The sequence below is a fragment of the Marmota monax genome, unplaced genomic scaffold (genome assembly GCF_021218885.2).
Source record: "Marmota monax isolate L192 unplaced genomic scaffold, Marmota_monax_Labrador192_F-V1.1 WCK01_AAM20220418_F8-fsc00201, whole genome shotgun sequence".
NCBI classification, from domain to species: Eukaryota; Metazoa; Chordata; class Mammalia; order Rodentia; family Sciuridae; genus Marmota; species Marmota monax.
Window position 1 is genome coordinate 540537 of NW_026695150.1, and position 23007 is coordinate 563543.

At 35.5% G+C, this 23007-nt stretch overlaps 1 protein-coding gene across 5 annotated transcripts in view; it reads right to left on the reverse strand.

Annotated features, from left to right (window-relative positions):
* Positions 1–2086: 2086 nt before the first annotated feature.
* The window catches only part of Pign (phosphatidylinositol glycan anchor biosynthesis class N), a 118553-nt gene continuing 97632 nt past the window's right edge, over positions 2087–23007 (reverse strand). For 2 of the 5 annotated variants that reach the window (XM_046428196.2, XM_058573854.1), the window contains 2 exons: positions 21564–21616; positions 2087–2614 (listed from right to left, as the gene is read on the reverse strand). In XM_046428196.2, coding sequence (XP_046284152.1) covers positions 2491–2614; positions 21564–21616 — 177 coding nt within the window. In that variant the 3' untranslated portion in view covers positions 2087–2490. Of the gene's footprint in view, positions 2615–7742; positions 10644–17278; positions 17447–17941; positions 18109–21563; positions 21617–23007 lie in introns of those variants that run through there. The other 3 variants (XR_006848152.2, XR_006848153.2, XM_046428198.1) reach the window with 3 other exon arrangements.

Here is a 23007-nt window from a genome sequence, read left to right on the forward strand (position 1 = left end):
AGCATGTTTTTTTTTGTTGTTCAAGATTTTTCTACTTGATATGTCCACTTTACTTTATATAGCATTTTCTAATTTAAACCATGTGATTAGCAAATATCTTTTAAGTCCTGATTCAGAAATCTAGTACATTATAGATAGAATGAAAAAATATATGTCTTAAACATAAATACATTTTGCCTAAATATAATTTCTTTTTTGGTTATTCAATACAAAAATATATATTTCAAACACTTTAAGATATCTGAGAAAATGTACCATAGAGAGGTTCATTTCTCAGTGAGTCTGAGAGATCCAATTATAGTGCAGCAACATAAGCCTGGGGCTGTGGGTGCACTTTCCTCTTCTGCCAACTCACACTGACCCCAAAAGGCAATGTGAAGAAAAAAGCAGGCTTCAAAGAACATAATAATTAAAGATAAGGCACTGAGCACCTTTTACAATGTTGTAATAAAATATCCATTAATTTTTCTGTATGAAAATCTGGGAAAAAAATGAAAGGCAAAACTAAATATAAAAAGAGTTAAGTGATAAGTCTTTATGTAATCAGTCTTATCTGATTAGTGAAAAAAACTGATAAAAAGCTGAGCACAGCCTCCCAGAGACTAGAGGCTGAGGCAGGAGAATGCAAGTTCTAGGACAGCCTGGGTAATTTAGTGATACCTTGTCTCAAAAAAAAAGGACTGGGGATGTAGCTCAGTGGTAAGCGCCCCTGGGTTCAATCAATCTGCAGTTCCACAAAAAAAGAAAAAAAAAAAAAGATATAAAACTCTCTGAGGTTATATGAAAGTTCATGGATTCTCTTTCTGCCAATAGCATTGTTTGCTATGGTAGCTTAATTTTATATTATAGACTGATGCATGCAGTCTTATATTAACATCAATAACTCTCTATTAATATACTGATACTGCTGTATTCAGTGTCATGTCATCACAGTAAATTATATTTCATCATAAATAAAAATACAGAAAATATATTTTATCAAATTGAGTTTTGAGCTTTTAAAAATCGTATCTAATCACTTACCTTCAAATGTGAAAAATCTAGTAATTTGTAAAGGGTTTTCTTGTCACTAATATGAATTAATAATGCTATAACTAATTTCAAAAGCAATTATTTTTTAAAAATGGGTCATATACCAATAAAGGTTAGCATCAGCCAAATGCTTCTGGCATACCATGGGCAAAAGGCCAACTCTTCAGTGATATGTAAAGGTCACTTTAAGAAAAATCTGAATAAAAAATTACTCTCAAAAATATCTTGTCCATTAGAATTAGTTTACAAATGGAAATCTAAATTTAATGAGATGAATTTAGGCCCTTGGATTAGAATCTCACAACCAGAAGAACAGTTTTAACAAGAATTCTTATGATATTGTTTTAACCATTGATTTGAAAAATTCTGTTGAAACAATATATGAAAAAAAAAACACTACAGAGGTAAAAGATGTTGCATCTACAATTAAAAACTATTCCTTTTAAAAAGACACAAATACCAAGCATTCTACTTTCCCACCCCTAGAAATTCCATGATAAACCATAAATGGGGGAAAAAATGTCAAGGTTAAACTTGCATCTAACTATTGACTATGACACCCCTGGGCAATAGCACTACGCGTAAGACAGTATACTGCATACTGAAGAAAAATGACAAGAACTTGCAACTAGTAGAGCTTTAGTCAATTTGAAATAAGATTCCCTAATTGTCTTATAAGTGATATTATTGAGCAGTTAGAACTGCTACAAAACCAGTGCTGAGAGCTGATATATATTTACAGTGCCATGTGGTGAGCCCTTCAAGTTCAGCCACACCAGTGATTTTGGATGCCACCACTACCGCCCTCACAGAAGCATGATCTTCTTGGGGCATATGGGGAGTGGTACCTTGATGATCAGATTGTGATAAGTGCTCTGAAACATCACTGAGACAAGCAGCCAGCTAAAAGAAAACAAAATGAGAACGGAGAATGCTTTTCTATAGACATCATTACTGTTTCACAATGACTGAACAATCTTAAAAGAAAAAGAAAGAAAAGGAAGCTCTGTCGCGACCCCTTGCCCGCAAGGAAGACGCAACTCAGGAATCTTCTTTCAGCAGTTTATTCAGGCCCTTGATATTTCTTCTTCTCTCTCTCTGATGCCCCTCCCAGCCTTAATAAAGCATCCCAAGCCCCAATGCAAAGCTGCCGCGTGGAGCTTTCTCACAGGGTGGTGAAAAATCATGTGCCAACTCTCCCAGATAAGGAGTTGTTTGTCACAGACCACAGCGGAGCCAGCGTCATCTTGTAATGGCGACCATAATCTGCAGAAACGGCAGAAGCGGCTCACCACAAAGCTCCTTTATCCCAGATATCCTATAAGTTCAGAATTCAAAATATTATTTTTTCTACAGAAATATACAATGCATCAAAATGCATTTTCCTATTGAATCCTTAATGGGATTTTAGATGAGCAGGAGAGAGAATCCAGATGCTAAATGAAGGTTTCCATAACATCATATGAGATGGCTTTTGGGTTTGCCATACAGTCTGAGTTTCTTTGTTGTGAGCAGCTGTGCCAGGCCATTGAGAAACACCAGAAAGATGGTCATGGACATGACAATCACATAGTGGCTAATGCTGTAAAAGGAGAAAAATATGCAATCATTAGAGAAAAGAACACATGAGGAAGAGCACAAGATTCCTAAAAACGTTTTAAAACGGATATATCAATACATGGAATTACAAAGGTAACGATGATTTCAAAATAGAGACCAAAATATTTTTTTTTAAATCCAAACTTGTTATATAGTAATATGAGTACTGTATGTACTTATTATTAACAATAATAAACTATATAATAAGATCAGATTATGATTTCCAACCTATATTAATGTACCTATTTCACTGACATAGTCTCAGAATTGCAAACTTGGGACTTAATGGATTAATTTCTACTGGTGACAAAGTCACAGGAACTTGGTAATGTATACTGGACATTAATAATGCATACTGATTACATATTAATATTAATTCCAATAACACAAACTACCATTATGCTAAAATAGTGATGAAGATATTTTGATATATCTGTAACAATTGTAATGTTATAAAAATGTCTGTTATATGTTATAAAAATTATATTATATAACATATAAAATAAAAATATTTTATTATTTAAATTTATTATAAAAAATAACATAAAATAAAAAATTATATAACATATAATATAAAAATATATTATATAACATATAACAGATAAAAATTATTTATATAACAGAAAAAATTATTTATAACATATAACATATAAAATTTAGCAGTTCCTGTGACTTTGTCACCAGTAGAAATTAACCTATTAAATCCCAAGTTTTCAATTCTGAGACTATTTCAGTGAAACAGGTGCATTAATATAGGTTGGAAATCATAATCTTATTATATAATTTATTATTGTTAATAATATTTTAATGAATATTATCACTAATAATTCACTTATTACTTTTTATAAAAGAATAAAACTCTAAGACCATAAATACTTATTTTGAAGTTACCATAAGTGATGTATTTGTTGCTCAATTTAAATTTTTTAGGTGTTCCATAAGTGGGACAATAGGACATCTGGGTTAAATTTCGAAAACTTGTAAGAAAAACGAAAATGATTTTTTTCCCAATTCTTGAACCCTGTGGATTCTATCCACAGAATCCCCAAAGATGTCTGATGTTTTAGAGCATGCCATCTTATGCTCTGAAGTAAGTATGGAAGTACTTTGTCAAAACTAACAGTCACTGTAAGTAAAATTTATAACAAAAAAATCCCATTATTATGTACAATTATAATGCACCAATAAAAAAAATAATGGGGGGAAAAACCCTTTAAACTACCAGTCACTAAGAAAGAAAAACATTACTCAAGCTCAAGTTTTAGTCAAGAAATTTTAGCAAAGGAGAAACAGACACATCTCTTCATTAATCTCATAATCAAAAGCTATTATCTTCCAGACTATCAGAAAAAGAAGAGTGATACTATTAGAATTTCTTCATTCCTATCTATCAACAATAGCACATTCTGTTTTCCTTTTTAAACACAGTACTTATACATTGCATAGAACATATTAAAAAATTTTCAAAGAATGGAAAGAAATGTAGGTTACAGATCTGACAAAGGTACAGTAGGGGGGAGAGGCTTCATGAAGTGACACTAGTACAGTACTGCCCATACTAAGCTAAGGTGTATATTGTAAAGTTATTTCTTTTCAATGCCTATCAGTTACATTTAACTATTTACCTTTACAATGGATTTGCATAAATATATATATATATATGTATATTTTAACACTGTTCAACAAAGAGTGGGGAACAATATTTTAGCAGGCCTACAACACAGCTAGTGAGGAAGGGAGGTCATATTTTCTTTCCCTTCTCTCATCTACCCCCAGCAAATGGGAGAATAGTTTCCTTCCTACTTTCCCAACCACTTCAACTTCATAGCTAAGCAGCCCCAAATTGCTGGATTTAGGTCAGCTTTACCATGTTGTCATGTCTTTGCTCATTGGTAAGACTCTCAAGACCAAGAAAGAAGGGCTTTCTAGTTCGTGCAATTTTTTTTTTTTTTAAGTAATGTTACAGTTTTTAAGAGCCTCCAATGGTAAAGTTTTAGTCTGACAAAACTGTCTTTGGAAAGGCTGAAGATCCTTATTTAGAATTTCTCTAGGCTTACCCTGTAAAGTAAATATGAAACAAAAAAGGAAGAGCTGGAAAATGAAACAGCAAGGATTATAACCAGTTACGTTAGAAATCTGGCTCTAGTCTAGGATAGACTCCTTACCCAAGAAGAAAACAATAAAATTATATCCTTAATTGATGAACAAATATCAACACTAAAGGCAGTTTTTAAAAACTATTGTTTTCACTGTAAAAGTAATGTAATAGGTATTAGACATGAATTTTTCTACTTAAATTTATCTTAGTGTATGTGCATATTTTTTTTTTTTTACCTAGAATGAATATGATTCGGATCTTACCTTCTATTTAATTAAATTACTGATAATTATTCAAAAATAAAAACAACTATAAGACTATTATTATCTAGATGTGCTGGGAATAAAATTATATAGAAATTTATTTTAACATAATACTTTGGAAAACCTCATGCCAAAATAAACAAGATCGTTAAAATTAAGTGAGCCATACTGACATTTCATTACACAGAATTTGGTATATTGGTAAATGGATCTTACTTTAAAAGTTTTCCCAAGCAAGGTAACTTAAGTTCATCAAGGCACATGGATGCTGGGAAAATGAGATGAAGTAGGTGTGCTATCCCGTACTCCTCCTGCTAAGTACAACTAAACATTTTGGACATTATATAAAACTAACACAAGAAGACTCCAAATGGCAGAAAGAAGGTGGCAGACTGGCTAGGGCTCCTAGAACCCATGGAATCCACCAATGTGGGTTTTCTTTTTGTCTCATATGTATCAGCTTGCAGAAAGTATAAGCCCTTGGGGTTGGGGCTGTGGCTCAGTGGTGGAGTGCCTGCCTCGCACCCATGAGGCACTGAGTTCGATCCTCAGCACCACATAAAAAAATAAATAAAGATTAAAAAAAGAAAGAAAGTATAAGCCCTATGGAACTAGGAGCCATCAACTTTTATCTTTTTCCCCCATTGCATCTCTAAGGCCCTTCGGACATTCAATTGATGTCTATTATATGAAGAGGATAATTTGTAATTAAAATAAATAATAAAATATTCTTTTGTTTTATATTACCTCAGCAGATTTAATAAATCAGACTTCCCTAAAAGAGTAGTCATAATCAAAATTAAATGTTTAAAAAAATTTAAAGAAACAAAAGAATCTCTAGTAAAATGAGTCTTATGAGATATTAAAACATGAAGTGAGGGCTGGGGTTATGGATCAGCGGTAGAGTGCTCGCCTAGCATGTGCAAGGCCCTGGGTTTGATCCTCAGCACCACATAAAAATAAATAAAATAAAGGTATTGTGTCCAACTACAATTGAAAAATAAATATTTAAAAAAACATGAAGTGAAGTATATTGCTGGTATTAGAATCATTACTTAGAACAATGGATGAGAACAGAAAGCCTTGTCACACTATAAGACAATAAGATAAAGGAATAACTGTGAAAACTCAAAACTGCTCTGACTGGACTCACTTTAAATTTGTAAGCAAGACTAGGATTTTTTTTTTTCTCATCAGTGGCAGAGAACTCTAAGGTTGACTTCATAATTACCACAGAAATCTTCAACTCTATTGTATCTCTCAGACCTAACAGGACATTTAAAATTTGTTGACCAGTTCCTGAGGTCAAAATCTTCAACTCAATAAACTGCCTAAAAAGTTACAATTTCGTGCTATAAAAATGTTTATTTCCCAGGTTGGGGACCTAAGTCTATATTCAAGTGGTGAGATGACTAAGTTAAGGGAGTACAGTACAAAGTGCTCATTAGAGAGCCTAAAAGATCAAATACAGGAAAGCTCCATTTGATTTTGGAAACCAGGCAAGAAGGCTGGGAGCTGGGTAAATGAAGAAAAGTACAAGGAATATAATGTAAAAGACTACATTATGGAATGGATAAACAAAATATCAGCACAATGGATCACTATTTAGCAAAGGAAAGGAACAAAGTATTGATATAAGCTACAATATAGATGAATGTCCCTCACCCCCAATCATTACACAAAGTGAAAAAAATCAGGTGCTTATATGAATTGTCAAATCCCTGAGGGCAGAAAATAGATCAGCATGGATGGGTATATATATATGTTTCAGTGGTAAAGCATGGGCCTCACATACAGGAGGCCCTGGGTTTAATTCCCAGCACTATGAAGGAAAAAGAGAGAAGGAGAGAGGGAGGGAGGGGGAGATACAAGGCTGATTAGTGGTTGTCTAGGTCTGGGTATAGGAAAGGGGATAGATTGTAAACAGGTTCAAGGGAATGTTTTGGGTGATGAAAATGTTCAAAGACTAGATTACAGTGATGGTTGTATAACTCTAATAAACTGCTAAAAATTACTGAAATGATTTTAAAATCATTTGAGTAAGTCAAAACTTTAAACTGGATGAATTGATGGTATATAAATTATATCACAATAAAATTTCTAAGAGATAGAAAGAAAAAGCTACATGCCAGCAGATTTTTGTTCTGTTAAATTTTGTTACTATTTTAAGGTCAAAATGTTATGGCTGACTTTATCTCTTTTAACAAAAATGTTTTTTAAAACCAGTAAGTGACCCATTCTCAAATTTAATGAAAGTCTATCTATGGAAGGCATTCATACCACAGATCACTTATCTTCTTACAATGGCCTGAAATTACTGACTCTTGGCTCATTTAAACTAACATCATTGGCAGAAGACAGCTGTAAAGCTCATCAGCATCATGTCATTGAGCCGTAAGGCATCCAGCTCGTGATATTTTGCATCAGTCAAGTCTTAGTGTCATCTAAGCATTAGCAGAGTTAAAGGAACATGAAGTCTCAACTTGAAATGAATTCAGCTGTTTCCACTCTCCCCCAACTACACAAACATCATTTAAGTCAGCAGTTCTCAAGGTGTAATATGTGATGGAAGAGAAGGACAGTGTACCAGTGGAGGGGCATATAGAACTGCCAGGCAGGTCTTTTCAGCCCACACAATAAGTGATATAAGCTTGACTATAACTATATTCTTCTCAGTCAGGGTGATGGGTTATAGAAGCAGGTTATATCTGTCAGATGTACTGCAGCAAAAAAAGGTTGAGAACCACTGATTTGAATATAGCTTGATATTTATTCAAAGAACAAAGACACTTCATTGTTCACTTATTAATTATATTTAGGACATTCAAGAATAATCAAACAGAATCATGAATTTTCATTATATCTAAAGAGAAATGATAAATACTTTAGCTGTCATTTGTATTTTAATAAGATATAACAATAGAGCATGTAGGAAACAATTAAAGACCAAATGAACACTGCTATCAAATCAAACTGCAGCTCAATCAAACTGATGATCCTGACTCTATTCACCTCACTACAAACACATTTAGAGCGTAAATTTAAATGTAGATTTTTATAGTTGTGAATATTACCTCACAGGAATTTTTTCTCTAGTTTTAAAAATGCACTTTCAGTATGCCATATAAAAGGCAATACTCTGTAAAGTTTATGACCTGCAATAAATGAAGATAAAGTGTAAAGCTCAAAAGAAGAAAATACTAAATTAGCTCTGTCAGCTGAACACAACTTTATGGCCTGGGCAGGATATTTTTCACATGGTTGTTAAATGAATACCTGGATGGCACAGGTTCTCCAGAGGAAGGCTGCACTTAACCTGGGGCTTCAGCTGAATATATGGACTGCAGTGTATTCTCTTCAGAGTCCCAATTAAATTTTGGAAAAAATCTGCTCTGAAGATGCACTGTAAACAGAGAGTACTATACCTATAAATGGATACATTGTCTCATGTCCTGGTAAGGTGTCTTTATTGTTAAAGAAAGTACTACTTACTGATTAACCAAAAATTAAAAGCTGAAGAATCTCTCAAAAGCATTGGAAATCTACTGCAGTCATTTCAACAACTCTATAAACATTCCAGACACATGCCAGGCTGCATTCACAGGGCTCCAACTCCTCTCTAAAATTCTGGGATAGATTCTCACCACTTCAGTATTCATAACACAATACAATACTGAGGAAAAAAGGACAGCATTCTATTCCTATGAATAACAGGCATGAAATGGCTGCAGTTATTAACTATATTACTAACAAAAAGGAGCTTGAAAATAAAATGTCACGAAGGGAAACCACTGCAGGAACACATCTCAAATAACCTTGGTTCCCACTAAGGGAACACCACCAGTAAGTTTAATAATAACGGGAGCAAGACAAGAAAAATCTCTGCTTTTCAAATATACTTTCACTTAGGAATAATTAGAAACCCCAAATCTTAAAAGCAACAGTCTCACAAATAAAAAGCAGAAAAAGTATGATAATGAAATTCTGACATGTGAACCCTATTAACTGGTGTTTTACTTTTTAATCTGGAAGTATATCTTCCCCCACTACCCAAGCCTTTTCCTGGCAATAAATTAGATGTTTATGAAAATGCATGAACCGCTCCTGCCATTAGACCAACACCACGTGGTTCACTGAGGCACTATATGCTATTAATGGTGTACAGGGTAAAAAGGAAAGATTTTAGGATTCTAACTTGCCAACAAGAGCAGGGGGGAGGGCTGGGGTTGTGGCTCAGTGGTACAGCACTTGCTTAGCATGTGTGAGGCACTGGGTTTGATTCTTAGCACCAAATAAAAATAAAGATCCACCACCAACAAGAGTAGGGGAAACAAAACCAAAACCAAACAAAACCCTCACATTGTAGCATTTTTCAGGGACAATGCCACTTAGAAAGCCTAATTTCCCTAACTCGGATTTCATTTTGTCCCTTCAATCACATTCTCTTAAATTGGGCATTTTTTGGATGATACAATAAGAAGAAAAATAGAACTGGGAGATATTTCAATAGAATAATTTATATAGTTTAGTCCAAAGCCCTTACCCTGATGAACAGAACTGTGATCTGTGGTTCTTTACTGTATCTGCCTTCAAGAAGTTTTTGAGAACAAGCACCTATGATATGATATGATAATGAGATTTTGACATGTGAACCCTATTATATGGTGTTTTACTTTTTAATCTGGAAGTTAGATCTGGGAGTTAGATCCCTGAGGATAAAGCACTAAGGATGAAGCACTGAGAATAAGATAAACTAGGCTATACCATTAACAGGCTTGCCCTTTATCCTCTTCCCATCCACTTTGGGCCTTTAATATTGTATAGACAAGGCCATCCTAGGTAAACCAGGGAATATGATCACCATATGTATAGTGCAGTTACCATTATTTAATAAAAAAAAGAACATACACACATAAGATACTTTGATAGCATATTGTGCTCTGTATGCCATTAGTTAACTATGGAATATTTTAATGTGTATATATAATTTACTTAGAATACTAAAACATGGAGTTAACATCCATGTTTATGACTAGTACTGCAGAGAGGAGGGTCATCAAAACATTTTCAGTCTACATGTGCTAATATGCCATTCTGTTTCACTTGGTTTGGATGGTGCTCACTATTTTATGCCTTGTATTTTCTCTTTTTGCTATATTTTATGCTCTGATGAATGTTTTATTTCCATGATGACTACATAAAAGAATGCAAGGAATAGGGTGGAAGTGTCACACACATGCCAGGAAGAATGTCATGCTAGATGTTAAATGCAAGTTTTGCAACAGCTCTTTTAAAAAATGTATCAAGCAAACACACGTAACAAAAGCAAAATTAATAAATTGTACATCAAAATGAAAAACTTGTGAATCAAAGAATACAATAAATGAGTAAAAAGTCAACTACAGAATGGAAGGAAACATTTGCAAATAATATATCTGATAAGGAGTTAATATCCAGAATATATAACAAATTCCTACAACTTAACAACAAAAAACAACTAACCCAAACTGAAAATGAGAAAGTGACTTGTGTAGACATTTCCCTAAAGAAGATATACAGATGTCCAACAGGCATATGAAAAGATGCTCAATAGGAGGAGTTACAGTAGTCAACTTCACAGAAGCAGAAAGTAGAATGGTGGTTGCCAGCTGCTGGGAAGAGAAAAATGAGGAGTTGTTTAATGAGCATATAGTTTCAGTTATGCAAGATGAAACAGAAATGGAAATCTGTTGTACAACTGTTATGGTTTAGATGTGGTGTCCCCGAGAAGCTCACATGTGAGATAACGCAACAAGGTTTGGAGGAGAAATGATTGGATTACAGCCCTAGCCTAATCAGTGAGTTGATCCCTGACAGGATTAACTAAAGTGGCAGGGTGTGGCTGAAGGAGGTGGGAATTGGTGTACATATTTGTACCTGGAAAGTGGAGTCAGTCTCTCTGCTTCTTGATCACCATGATGTGAGCTGCTTTCCTCTGCCACACCCTCTGCCATGATGTTCAGTCTCATCTTGAGCCCCAAGAAATGGAGCCAGCCTTCTCTGGACTAAGGCCTCTGAAACTGTGAGCCCTAAAATAAACTTTTCCTCCTTAGAGTTGTTCTGGTCAGATCCTTTAGTCACAGCAGCAAAAAAGCTGACTAAAACAACAATATGAATATATTACTGAACTCTAATTCAAAAATGATTAAGAAAGTAAATTTTATGTTATATATATTCTGCCACATCTTTTTTTTTTTTTTTTTTTTAAGGAAAGAAAAGAACTTCAATGGAAAAAGAGGATAAAAATGGGCAATTTGGGTTTGGTGCTGTTAAATTTAACAAGTTTCACCTAAGTCTGTTTCTGTAGCAGGATGATAAATTTGTCCCCAAACTGCCTCCACATGTAGTGAACTGCAACCTTACTTGATATGTAAACAAATTACAAACTAATCTCAGAGTATTACAGCTGAGTGTCAGACAATCACAGCAGTTGAGCTTCAGCCAGGAATAGGCTGCCAACTGACCAAACTATGTCCTATAAAGCAAATAAAAAGCTTCATCACACCATGCCCATATAAGGCAAATACTGACTGCAGCCAATCAGGTTGTTCCTGTATGTCACTTCATTTTCTCCAGCTATAAATATAATCTGCACAGGCAATGGGGCTCAGCATTCTGAACTAACTGCAGTCCAGAATGCAGTTCAGTTCTAGAACCTTTTTCTTGCTCACATAAACTTGAAATTTAACACAGCTATTGTTTTTCTTTTTTAAGAGGGCAAAATACTATGACATGGTGAAGGGCCTTCTGAAATCACTGCAGTTTGAGTATTCTGACTTTGGGAAAAAATATGCATGAGCCACATAAGGACTTCAGGGAAACCAAAATCAAAACCCAAACTAAAAAACTGAAGACTGGTGGCCAAAGTATGACACTAGAAATACATAAGGATGCATGGTAATAACCCCGACAGTGCTGCTAGCCCAGTTATTACCTCCATTTCAAGGCACACATTCCTCACTCCCTTGTATAATAAGGTAACCAAGACTCCTAACTCATAGGCAATCATTCATTTATGAAAGTTAACACCTAAAATGGCAGAGCTCAAATAAATCTAAATATGGCTCCCAACTCATATGCCAATGAATGTATGATATAATTTTGTATAAAACTTTCACCATGTTAAGCCTCCCAAAAGCTATTTTCTAGAAATTTCTTTATTTAAACCTATGTTCTTTGAAATCCAAATTATTTTTCACATATCATATACATATGTATTAGTTTTTTTTTTTTTTTTTTAATCTCTATAGCTTTGCTCATATCCTTCTGTGGGCCTGAAGAACTCTTTCCAAATCTCTAATTCTCTTCATTGAAATTCTACCTTTTGTTCAGATACCAGTTCAAGTGCCAGACCCCACACAGTGTTCCCTCAGTCACTGGACGCTGAACTGGAGTGGCCCCTACCCACACTTTCTTATATTATAGGTATTATATGTCTTTCATATGGCCTATATTTGGCCATAATCTCCCAGAAAACAGGGCGATGTGTTAGAATCCTATACTTCTAGGGTTAGAATGTCCCTTATATGTTATTCATCAGAAGTTTTCATTCAGTGCTTGAATCCCCTATGCAATATCCCAATGAAGCAGTTATATCTCTCTAATGCTAGATATAAAGTCTCAAGGCAGGCAATTCCATTCATCTTTGGGAACATAATAATGCCTGAGAATATTTTATGCATGGCAAGTGTTTAATATGTGTTTTTCTGAAGAAATAATTTATATATTAAATGCATATATGATGCAAGAAAGAAAGAACACCTAGGTATGCTACTTCAATCAGTCTTTCAGAACCAGTTTCTCATCTGTAGAACATAAAAATAATTATATTTTCCCACATGCTAGGCAAATGCTCTACCATTGAGCCACATCTCCAAGTCCCAATAAATGAAATTTTTCCCCCTGTACTGGTGATTGAGCCCAGTGACACTCTACCACTTAACTACATACCCTGCCTTTTCTACTTTTTGTTTGTTTTGACACAGGATCTTGTTAAGTTGCCATGGCTGACCTCAATCTGTGATCTTCCTGTGTAGCTGGGATTGCAGGAATGCACCACCACACCTGGCTAATCATAATTATTATTATCATCAATTTAATATCTTTTCCCAATAATTAATTTTCATAATCACTGCTTAACTCAACTTGGCTTCCTCCAGGTTTGAGTAGAAGTTTTTCTGTGGCTAAACAATTCAACCCCCAAATAGTTTCTGGAAACTTCTGGGGATCCCAGGGAAGAAAACATAAACATGACTGCACTAAATTACTTAAAACAGCTTAACATGACATTTCTAAAGAAAAATAACCCATAAGTTTCAAGAGAAAAATGGTGACTGTCTTTGAATAAGCAACGTGAAAAACTGTGAGGGGGATAACTCCTGAACAAAGAGGTATATAGAACTTTCAGAATGGATAGGGGCCTGATACTGATGCAAGAAGGGAAAATAAAAGGCTAAAAGAGGTTTTCTTTTTTTCCCTCCCTCCCCTTCCCCTCTCTTTTCATCTATTTCCATCTCTTTTTCTTTTAAATGAAGGTGTATATTATTAGTGAGGGAGAAAAATAGAAGATAAGTTGTTCTGTTGTTGTGGAAAATACTCTCCCAATTAATTTTGGGGTGAAACCTAGTGGGACAGAAAGGAAATAAGAAAACATATGGAACCCGGGATGAACAAATGAGGATCAAGTAAACAGAATTAGAAATAGTTGTTGAACTAAATCAAGAAAACCTAAATAAGCAAGAGGGGAAAGGTCATGAGTTCATGGAAAGCAATCTTCTGTACTTGAATTCTGGGCATAAAAGTAATCAAGGTAAGCAAAGGGAAGGCTGAAGCTGGGAGAATGGGTATCTCATTCTAGCACCACTTTCTTGAACAGCCCTACCAGAAGTCCTGCTGGGTCGTACACAAAGTTTTAAGGTTTTAGCAGCATACTACTCCTGCCAGCTTCCTTTAACTTTTAACTCTGCTATCAGTCTTTTTTATGTCACAAGGCTTTCCTCTCAAGCACGGATGTGAGATTCACTACTTGTTTGCATCTCCTGATGTATATAAGAAACCACTCTGTTTATTGTGCAGTTTGGCAGTGTGCGCCAGAATGGGCAGTGCCTGTCTGTTACAGCTGTGTGACCTGTGAAAGCCGTGCCCTATCGGAAACCTGTTTTCTATCTTACCCCCTGCCTTTCAATATTTTCCCTTTGAAGACAGGACTTATACTCTGTACTTTTAACAAAGGTCTCTGGTCAACTTTTCTCACCTAAGATAACCTCATTCTTGGCTCACTTCCTCCTAAACAATATTTCTTTCTCCTTTACTTCTAAATTTACATTATTCAAAGCTTTCCAGTGAATAATTCCTTTGCAACAATAACAAATATAAGATTAGATACAAAGCCACTTTTTAAAAAAGAATTAATTAGATTACAATATATAGTCTTTGGGAAATTCTCTGTATGTAGAAGCAATGAAGGGCAGTTGGAACACTAGAACCTCAGTTACAGAAGTTCTACCTTTAACATCAGTTGAACAACTGGGTATAGTGGCATACACCTATAATCCCAGCCACTTGGAAGGCTGAGGCAGAAGGATCTCAAGTTCAAGGCCAGCCTTGAAACTTGGTGAGAACCCGTCTCAAAATAAAAAAAATAAATAAATAAAAATAAAGAAAGAAGAAGGAAAAAGAAAAATCCAGCTGAATTGAATTTTCAAGACCTGTGACATGAGCAAGTCAAAATCTCCATAGGGCCAATGTCCTCACCTGTCAAGTGGAGAGAGTAAATATATCTAATGTGAAAGATAATATCTATCTCACTGTCTTGTGATGAGGATGACATGAAATAATGTGTTGGAACATATTATAAATGGTATAACACAAAACATTTTTGGCAGAGGTGTGACTGATGGCCATCCTTTGACTGACATTCTGGACCCCTACTCAAGTTGAGCTTCTGTCTTTGCCTTTTGCCTAATATAAACTGATTCTCTTGTCTCTGAACTTCCATTGTCATGCCTTTTCAGGATTCATATCTCGAACACCCAAATGTTGGGTATATGGATTCTGCAAGCACAACTTTACTCTTATCTTGAGGGCAGTTCTCTGTCTAATCTGTGAACAATCTTCCTCCACTTGGGTCCCACATATTACCTCCAATTAAGATCAATGAAACTAGTGACATTCACTCCTTCCACCTATAATTTTCTTCATGCTCATTAGTAATAAGAAATGAAAATTACATCTCCCTCATAGAAAGGTGGGAAGGTACACTCATGTGAACATTGCCCTATATTTCTTTCCCTTTCTAATTAAGCTTGAAAAGAATGACCTAAACTTAAAATTCTACTTCCTGACTTCCAATTCCATTTGTGACTTTTCCCTTTAATTTTTAGTGGAGTTGTACATGCAGTACCAAAAAAGCAATATAATGGAGAAAGATTTATAACGAAAAGTAACAATCTCTCTTTCCTTCTCACCCACTTCGCAGAGCATCCACTCTATTTCTTTTTTGGAATGTCTGCTAGTTTTCTCCCTAACATGAATTAGTATCTTTATGTTGCTGTTTACTGAGCATCAATTTAAAGCATTATTTACTAGGAAAGAGGAGGATTCATGCCCTCCTACTCATTTCAATTTTAGATACTTATCTTAGTTCTTCTATTTTTCTTTATACATCAATTTGAGGTATAATTTACATAAGAGAAAATGGAATTATTTGAAGCATCCAGTTAGCTGAGTACTGACAAATAGCATACCCATGTAACCATCATCACTGTCAAGATATAGAACATTTTTAGTCCCATAAAATCTCCCAATGAGCCTCCCCTTTAAAAAAATTTAGTTGTAGATGGACACAATACCTTTATTTTATTTATTTTTTAGGTGGTGCTGAGGATTGAACTCAGTGCCTCACACATGCTAGGTAAGCACTCTACCACCAAACCACAACCCCAGCCTCCATATGCCCTTTTGTAGTCAAGTCTACCCTTGCCCCAGCCCCAGAAACTACCATTCAGTTTTCGGTGACTACAGATTAGTTTTGTTTATTCTAGACTTTTTTTTTTTTTTTGGTGGGGTGGATTAAACCCAGAGTGTTTAACAACTGAGCCACACCCCCACCTCTTTTTTCTATTTTATTTATAGAAACAGGGTCTTGCTGAGTTGCTTTTAGGGTCTAGGTTGTTAAGGCTAAATTTGAACTCAGGGTCCTCCTGCCTCAGCCTCTTGAGCCACTGGGATTATAGGTATGTGCCACCACACCTGGACTATTCCAGAATTTTTTTTTTTTTTTGGAGGGATACTGGGGATTGAACCCAGGGGTGTTTAACCACTGAGCCACATCGCCCCTTTTTTTCTGTCTTACTAAATACACCTCCGACTTCTAGCACTTTATTAGTTATATAAAAATTGCAATGTGTAGGGCTGGGGATGTGGCTCAGCTGTAGAGCACTCGCCTTGCACGTGCAAGACCCTGGGTTCAATCCTCAGCACTACATAAAAATAAATAAATAAAATAAAGATATTATGTCCAACCTCAACAAAAAAATAAATACATAAAAAATTTTTACAATGTATAGCCTTAAGCAACTTAGTGAAATCCTGTCTCATAGTAAAAAATAAAAGAAGGGCTAGGGATGTGGCTCAGTGGTTAAGCATCCCTGAATTCAATCCCTCATAACCCCCCAAATACAATGTGTATACAAATATATGTGTGTGTATATATATATATGTGTGTGTGTATATGTACTTTATCTTTCCTAAAGCACTCCTCATATATAATCTCATTTTAATGTTATCACCAAATTTTCTCCTTTTGCTGTCATCAGTAAAGGAAGAAAAGTAAAGTCTAGCAAGATTAAGTGATTTGTCCTTAGTCACAAAATCAAGGTTAGAGGTGAAAGATAGCTAGGTTTTAAGATGAGCTAGAAGTACTTGATAGAAATAAGGTTGGGAATGTAGCTCACTCAATAGAGTGCTCACCTATCATGGTAAGACCAAAAAAACAAAACAAAACAAACAAACAAAAAAAGCTGTCACTTACTAAAAACCTGTGTCTGTATCATAATCTACCAGGCTGACTTCAATTTGAAGTCAAATTTATTTCATCAAAAAGCTACTAAATAGAAGTTAAGTTCCCAGAAAGAAGTAAGGAAATGCCCAAATAATCCTGTTCTTGTATTCACTCCTTGCTCCAGTTAAATTATTATACTAAGAGGAATGTGAAGATGCCCAGGCAAAGCCAGGTGAACCCCCGTACCAACTGGGTGGCCATGTAGAAGGCTTGGATGATGATCTGGGGGGTGAAAACCCTCTTCTATGTATGATTTCACTTCCTTCAGAAACTCTGAAGCCAGCAAGGTCACTGAAGTGGTACCATCAACAACCTCAGCATCTTGGGACTTGGCAATGTCCACTAAAGGCTTTGCTGCAGGAAGGACAACATCAAGCAGTTTCAGAATAGTGGCCCCATCATTAGAAACTGTTGCTTTGCCTCAGCTGTCTACAATAAGTTTGTCCATGCTATGAGGACCCAGGGTGATTCTTACAACCTTGGCCATCATCTGGCAGGCACTGTTATTGCTTACAAGCTAAGGGATACCTTGGGAGCTATCAGTTCCCTCTTTCAACAGGATAATTGGTGTGGGCATCATTTTGGAAGCTTGATCAATGGCCCGCTAGTCCTGTTCTTCCTGTTAGGGCTACCCAGTAAACCCACCCCTACCCCTTTTTTAATATTTTATTATAGACAGGGTTTCATTGAGTTGCTAAGTGCCTTGCTAAGTTGCTGAGACTGGCTTTTTATGAACTCATGATCCTCCTGCCTTAGCCTCCTGAGCCACTGGGATTTAATAGGTGCATGCCACCATGCCCAGCTATAATTTTATACAAATGTAGTAATACATTATATACTCTTATATACCTGGCTTCTTTCACTCAATATAGTTTCTGAGATTAATCCATGTAGTTGAGTGCATCAGTCATCAATTTGTTTTTATCAATAAGTAGTATTCCAGTACATGGATGTAGCACAATTTGTTTAGCCATAGTTATGTGGTGATGAACATTTGGGTTGTTTCTGGATTTGGGCTATTATGAATAAAGACACAATAAAAATTCCTGTACAAGTTTTCTGTGTACATGTTTTTCCTTCTTTTGGATAAATACATAGGCATGAAATGACTAGGTCACAACATGGTGTGTATTTAACTTTTTAAGAAAGTCTCTTCCCTCTAGGTGTCATCCAGAAATAGAATGGCTACCAGTAAGTTCTATGTATGTGATAGAAATTTCTATGTCATGTTTTAGGCTAAGCAGTAGGGGTGCTTTGCTCTCTGGGTTATAGAGGGGAGGAAGCTATGAATGCCAGAATGGGGAAGAGATTTATTTTGAGTAGGCAGCACATATAACAAAGCAGTGAAATTCTCCCCAGACTTTTTTCAGTCTCTTTAGAGGCATCCTCTGGTTTTTTCCTGATGGTAAAACGCCTGTAACACTTTTTGCCCAGGAGTGGAGGTAGAGGAGAGACTATGGAGAGCTTGTTAATACCATTATTTGGTATTTGGTAGACAAGCATTCAATTAATCCCCTCTGGTTCCCTTTTATCACCCTTCTACATTATAGAGTCTGGAGCCTTCTAAGACATTTCCTGCCTATAGATTCTGGGGTGTTCCTTCTCTGATTATCCTTCTTCTGGAATTTGTTTAACTCACATTTGTGGATATTCCTTCTCTTGTCCTCTTCACTTTTCCTAGTTTTTTTTTTTTTTTTTTTTAAACTGGGGTCTTGGCAGAGAAGAAAAAACAATAATCTTTTGGTCTGCAGCACTCATCCAGAAATTGGTGGTCTAACTCAGTGTAGCAATCTAATACCAGATCATACCAGTAAACCTGTTCTAGCCAAGCTCATCAATGACCATTGATGCTTACTCTAATGCTCACTTTCATGTCTTTCCTTAATCTCTCTGTAACACTTGACACTGTATGACTTCCCTCCTTCCTGAAATACTTAAAAAAAAATCTTTATTTTACTTATTTCTTTTTATGTGGTGCTGAGGATCGAACCCAGGGCCTTGCACATGCTAAGCGAGTGCTCTACCACTGAGCCACAATCCCAGCCTCTGAAATACTTTTTGATCTCCACAATACTACTCCCTCCTGGGTTTCTCCTGCTGTGTGGCTTCTTTCAGTTTCAATTCCACACTTCTGTTCTCTGCTCTTCATCTTCTCTTACTTTACATTTTTTCCCTCAGTTCTGTGACTCAATATACTCTTTGAAACCTTGTACTTGCCATGTTCAGACAGCCCCTCACCTAAGAAGCCTTTTGTTACCCTGCAAGGCTGAGAAAGGCACTCTGTATGCCCCCACAGGACATAACAGACTGGCCTAGAATTTCTCCCATGGTCCCAGATTGCCTGATTAGGGATGTTTCTTTTTCTAGTTATCAGCTCCCTGAGGCCCAGGACTGTGTTTTTATTCCCAATTCCTCTGACATACAGTTGATACTTAACACACAGTTAGCACTCAATAAATATTTGCAGAATTGAATTGAAATCATGGATATCAAAAGGTGCTTTGTATTTTATACATGTTATTATTGATGGTAAAAATTAGGTTTTATACTGTGAAGCAAAAATATGCCAGGTAAAGATAAGCCTCAAGCCAATCAGAGAAAAGTCTAACATTCTTAATTAGTGTAATATAAATTAGTGATGCACATTTTAATGTGAAAATCAAATCCACTTCATTCCTTGGTACCTCTTTAACATCAAACCAATACAGATTTCTCCCATATAAAAGTCTTATTTCTATATTCATAGCACCATTCTTTACAATAACCAAGATGGTTTGTATGTCCACTGACAGATAAATGGATAATCAAAATGCTATATATACATATAATGAAATATTATTCAGCTTTAAAGGAATGAAATTCTGATACATATTACAACATGGAAGAACCTTAAGCATATTACACTAAGTAAAATAATCCAGTCACAAAAAGACAAATAGACAATAGAGGCTCTTGAGTAGTCAAATTCCTAGAAATAGAAAGTAGGATAGTGGCTGCTAAGGGCTAGGAAGAGGAAGAATGGGGAGCTGCTGCTTAGTGGGTTCAAAAGTTCAGTTTTGTGAGATGGAAAGAGATCAGGAGATGGTTTAAAATATGATTATGATGGTAAATGGTGTACATTTACCACCATTAAAGATAAAAAGTTAAAAAGAAGATAAAGAGTTTCACACAAAAATGCTATATTTTATCATAATATTTGTCAAACAAATAAAATTCTGACCTATGTTGAAAATGAAAATAAATAAATTAAATTGTGGAGGGAGTAAGGAGAGGTACATTAAATACCAAAATACTGTACAGTATTAAAAACACACACAGAATAACAGTAATAATAGTGGACATCTATTGAAATTTATTAGATGCCAGGAAAATGCTTTAACATGAATTCATTCCTTCAAAATGACTATGCCAGAAATTCGAGCTTTGAAAGATTAAGTCACTTAACAGTGGCCTCACAGATAAAAAGTGGCCAAAGAGGGACTCAAACCCAGGCACTCCAGTCTAAGCCCATGCTCTGGCCTACTATCTGCCTGGGCACCTTGGGATAAGAAGAAGATATCAAAATGTTCCCTCTGCTTTCGTTGATGAGACAAAAGAAGATAAAGTTAGTGATCTAATAAGTACCTTCTATGTGTCAAGTACATATGGCATATCAGAGATTCATATCAGATGCAGATCTGAGGGAATCCACAGTGTATTGAGAAAGGTGAATATACATGTGTGTGTGTGTGTGTGTGTGTGTGTGTATAAAACAAGTCAAGGCTATATAAGCCGTGAGCTGGCCAGAAAGGCAAAATGTCTAATGAAGTGTCTCATGCAAACACACACAATTCCTAGCAACACAAAATGAGACTAAATATAAACTAAATCAAATAAAATCAGTCTATTAAAACATACTCTAAAATAATAATAATAAAAAGAAGAAAACCTCATACTCTGTCTCAGAATGTTTTGGGGGAAAGAAAGAAAAAAAAGGTCAACTTTGTGTTCTTTTCAAAGAGAAAAACTTAACAGATTCTGGTGACTGACATTCATATCATAATAAAGAGGATAAAGATATTTTGTTCAGATTACACTTTCAGAAACAATTTTACAGGTATACATATTAAAATATTCCCACATTAAAGATTCTAAAAGTCACAAAATATTTTTTTCCAAAGGTAGATCACTACCAGGACACTGTAGTGATCCACTATTAACCCTCCAATTCAAGCAGTTTCTTTTATATCTTTCCATTGCCCTTTAGTCCTCTCTAGACATAACATTCCCCCTGACCACAGCATCCGAAGAAAACACTCGCTAATATGTTAATGCCAAGAGTTAGAGAGATGTACCTTGCTTCCAGAGGCTTAAAATAATTGCTATTTTCTATGTTTAATGCAAAATCACATTGGTGCCTTCTGTACTAACATATCATATAAGTTTTACTTTTTTACTACACTGGTAAGAACTATGGGAATATATACTATACCTTGTTCCAATATCAAGCCAGCTGCCATAGTCCTTAACCAGGAAAAAAAAATGCTGTAAAATAAAACAAAATGTGACTCCATTAAAAAAAAAATCTAAAAATAAAATTGTTTTAGAATCATATGTATCATATTTCTTTTGATCTTTCAGAATAACTATCTGTCTAGAATCAATAAGAATACACCTTTTACTGAAACTTTTGCTTGGACTAAAATGATCAATAGTCTAAAGCCAGAAACAGAATTATCATCCAATCAAATAAACATAAAAGTGACATTTTTGAATAACTAGAAATAAAAAACCAACCAACTTATATAAGACAAACTAAATATCAAAAATATATATGAAAAGAAGCCATATCATCTATTTATCAACTCCATTTACTTAAACTGCTTACTGTGTATTAAAAATCACTGTGTTAGTTCCTAGAGATAACTTCCCCTCATGAGACACATAATCTAGTGAATGATTCAAATTATCAGGTGTACCAGCATGTGAGGGAGGGAGGAAGGAAGGGAGGGAGAGAGGGAGAGGGAAAGGAGGAGAGGGAAGGGAGCGGGGAGCGGGGAGTTAGTTAGTTAATTACTAGAAAATACAAGCAATTACAGAATCACAGAAGGAGGGGTATAAGGTAAGGCTTCTCACTGAAAGGTGAAATCTGAGTGAAAAGTAGGAGTCAAATGAAATAGAGGATGAAGGGAAGACAGATGGGAAGCATGTTTCCAGCAGAGGGAAAAGCCTACATAGGCATCAAACATTCAGATAGTTTTATAGGTTCAAAGTGAAAACCTGGTGTAAAGAGAAAACAAACATGGAGGGGTGAGAAGCAGAAGCAGATCACAAATGGCTTTGCAAGTTAAATTACACAATCTGACTCTTCATGTAGAACTAATCAGGGAATTTCAGCTCTCTTTTATTACCATGTCTTGCCCATTTCTTACTTGGTGAGCAAAACTGAAAGCTGGTTTTTTGTTTTTTTTTTGTTGTTGTTGTTTTTTGAGATGCTGGGTATTGGCCCCAGAGCTTCATGTATACTAGGCAAGTACTCTACCCCTGAGCTACACTCCCAGCTCTGAAAGATGCTTTTTGTTCTAAAACTATGTATGATCAATTTCAGAAACATTGGACACATAGTTCCACAGAACACAAAATGCTCTCAACTAAATCTATTGACAAGGAAACCTGATTTGGAAGGTACTCAAATCTGTGTCTCTAGACACTTCTGACATGGGATGTTATATAGAAAAACATTGATCTTACTCCAAAAGGGTATGGCTTTTGTTCTCAAATTACTGGAAGGTCATTTCTAGGCCTTAGGATGTCAATTCTGACAGAAGTATTTTGCTTGGGGCATTGGTCACCAGATAGTCTAACAATAGGATTTATGATGGGAGTTTTGGGCCACATAGTACCAGTTTTACCCTGGGAAGACAGAAATTAAAGAT